At 40.9% G+C, this 2,525-nt stretch overlaps 1 protein-coding gene across 1 annotated transcript; it reads right to left on the reverse strand.

Annotated features, from left to right (window-relative positions):
- Positions 1–208: 208 nt before the first annotated feature.
- LOC108110735 lies at positions 209–2,307 on the reverse strand. Its single transcript, XM_041819318.1, has 5 exons — positions 2,149–2,307; positions 1,797–2,084; positions 1,011–1,729; positions 581–952; positions 209–524 (listed from the first exon to the last, which is right to left on the reverse strand). Exons 1-5 carry the CDS (start codon positions 2,305–2,307, stop codon positions 209–211), a joined length of 1,854 nt encoding a protein of 617 aa, XP_041675252.1.
- Between the last annotated feature and the right edge of the window lie 218 nt (positions 2,308–2,525).

Here is a 2,525-nt window from a genome sequence, read left to right on the forward strand (position 1 = left end):
GCACTACCTTATCGATCGACGCTTGTGATCAAAATGCTAAACACTCGTTTAACCTGCTTTTCGTTCGTGCAAAAAGCTGTATTGAGGAAGATGGAGACTATTTTGAATAAAATGTTGATGTGTTCTGTTTTGTTCCATTTAAGTCCTCTTTACTTGGAAAGTACCTTGCAGCTTATATTTATTCTCAATAATAAATCTAAAAAATAATCTATTTTTGATCATTCCGATTCATAGACTCCCACGTGGGCAGTGGAACGTAGGGTGTATAGTCGTAGGTGAGGAGTTTGGGAGCCAGAAATCCACCATATCCATCACGTCCCTTATAGTAAATCCCGATTCCGGAGAGCGGAACTGGTGGGTTTGAGACCACGTCCTGGATGTCAATGAATGGCACGGTGCTCTGGGCGGCATCCTGATCAAAGCCAGTGTTGGTAAACTCGATAAAGTGTTTGTCATCCGATAGTGGTATCGATTCCAAGGAGGATTCCGATGGTATTTGGCGGTCCATTAGGGGTATCCTTTCCCTAAAATATTATAGAGAATGATCATAAAATTTCCTTAGTTGTATATAGTAAATCACCTTTGTTGCTTGTTCCCAGCATTCATCCAGTAGCTGGTTTCCTTCGGATTGATGAGCTCTCCGCTCTGGAAGTCCACTTTGCTGAATTGAGCCTCCAGCTGAAGGTGGGTTCCAACAACATGGAATCGCAGACCAGTAACAACCAAATCTTTGTCCGCTTTTACTACATCCAGATCAATTGCTCGTTGGTCGTAGGTCAGCATATGGAAATCAACGTTCTTCTTAATATTATTGTCGAATATAGTATAGGATTCCAATGGTTTCCATTGGACAGTGCTCTCCTCAATGACTCCCAGGGGCAGAAGCTCGCCCTCCTGAATTTGCAAATGGAAAATACTATTTTCCTTTACAAAACGCAGACCCGTCACCACCCTGAGGTATACGTTTTAGTTCGTTAATTGCTAATATCACATTACTAGATATAATTCACCTGTTATTTTCCACATCGGCGATCACAGGACGCAGGTTAAAGTACCGGCTTGAAGGGAGAGCTTGGTCATCGCACAGGCAAAGGCAGTAGCTGCATTCTTGAAAAATCCAGCGATTCCAACTTTTTACACTACTCAGCAATGAGGAACATTCACTCTTTTCTCCGTGGACAAGGCCACTTTCGTATTGAATGAATTCGTAACGCCTATAGGATTGTAAACTCGACTTACAAACCTCCATATCCGACTCCACATAGCGACAGTCGTACAGCCCACCAGAGCATTTTGGCTGCTCGGCGCAGAACTTATTATCGAAACAACCCTCGGTTTTGGCAGACTTGTAGTAACCACAGTCACGACTGCATGTTCCATCACTGTTTAGGTCCACCTCGTTCACTACGTAACCCTGCAATAGGCGGGTGACCTCCTCATAGGTGACCCCAGATAAGTGTCGTTTTGGATCGCAACGCCAAACAGTACGATCTGCTTGGCTCATCAAGTCCTTGATCTTTGACAGAGTGCCTGGCGTTCTTCGCTTGTATGCCCCCCGATTTGCTAGCTCCTCTTCGGTTGATCCACTGTGACCACGTTTCCTAAGGTACATCCAGGACCACTCTACCAATGCGTGGGCCTTCAATTCGATTATGATGTAGTCCACATACAGCGAATAAAGATATTGCTGAGGGGACTGTGACGTTTTGCAAGTGTAAGTATGAAGCTGCTTGTAAAATGGTAATTTACTATTAAAGTATATTTTTATATTAAGAAATAGTAAATGAATTTAGTACCTGGTTGCCTCTAGCCAACTGTCCTATTAAATCCTCTTTTCCGAATAAAATAAGGTTGATGTCTTCCATGGCTTGGAGATTCTCACCTTCTCCTGCCGCAACTTGCATCATGGCCATGCTTTCCATTGCTATATTTGCATACTCAAACACTTCATATAGTCTCATCTGATTGTAATGCCTGGTGATCCATTCCCATTTGTTATATATATGTATCAGAGTGCTTCCGCCAGGAAGATTATGATCTAAATAGACGTTTGAACCAAAGGAATAGGCAGGATCATTTCTGTGCTGAGGTAAGTTAATGATTAATGGTAGGTTACTATGGTAGAAACTTTAAATATACTTAACTCACCTGGATTTTGTTCAATTTCGTTAGGTGATCAATTTGCTTATAAATTTCCTGAAGGTGCAACATTTCGTCTTCCCCCATTAAATTATAATATTTTTTAGCATATGTATGGTTTTGAAAGGCCAAAAGTGTGGCAAAACCCAAAATGAATCTAAGTTTCATCCCAAGAGTCGATCTCCTTGTCTGTCCGCTGCTTTGGAATTAATAAACAAAATCAGCGTTTGCCGATGCTCTTTATATGAATCTTATCTACCAAATTAAGCTGCTGACCTATATGACCCAAAGATGCTTCATCATCATGTTCTCCATTAAATTTTTATGTTTGTTTTTATTTTCTTAAGAATTTTATTTTAATTGGTTGATTTATTCTAAATATTTTT

Source organism: Drosophila eugracilis, unplaced genomic scaffold (assembly GCF_018153835.1).
Source record: "Drosophila eugracilis isolate 14026-0451.02 unplaced genomic scaffold, ASM1815383v1 contig_575, whole genome shotgun sequence".
NCBI lineage: Eukaryota > Metazoa > Arthropoda > Insecta > Diptera > Drosophilidae > Drosophila > Drosophila eugracilis.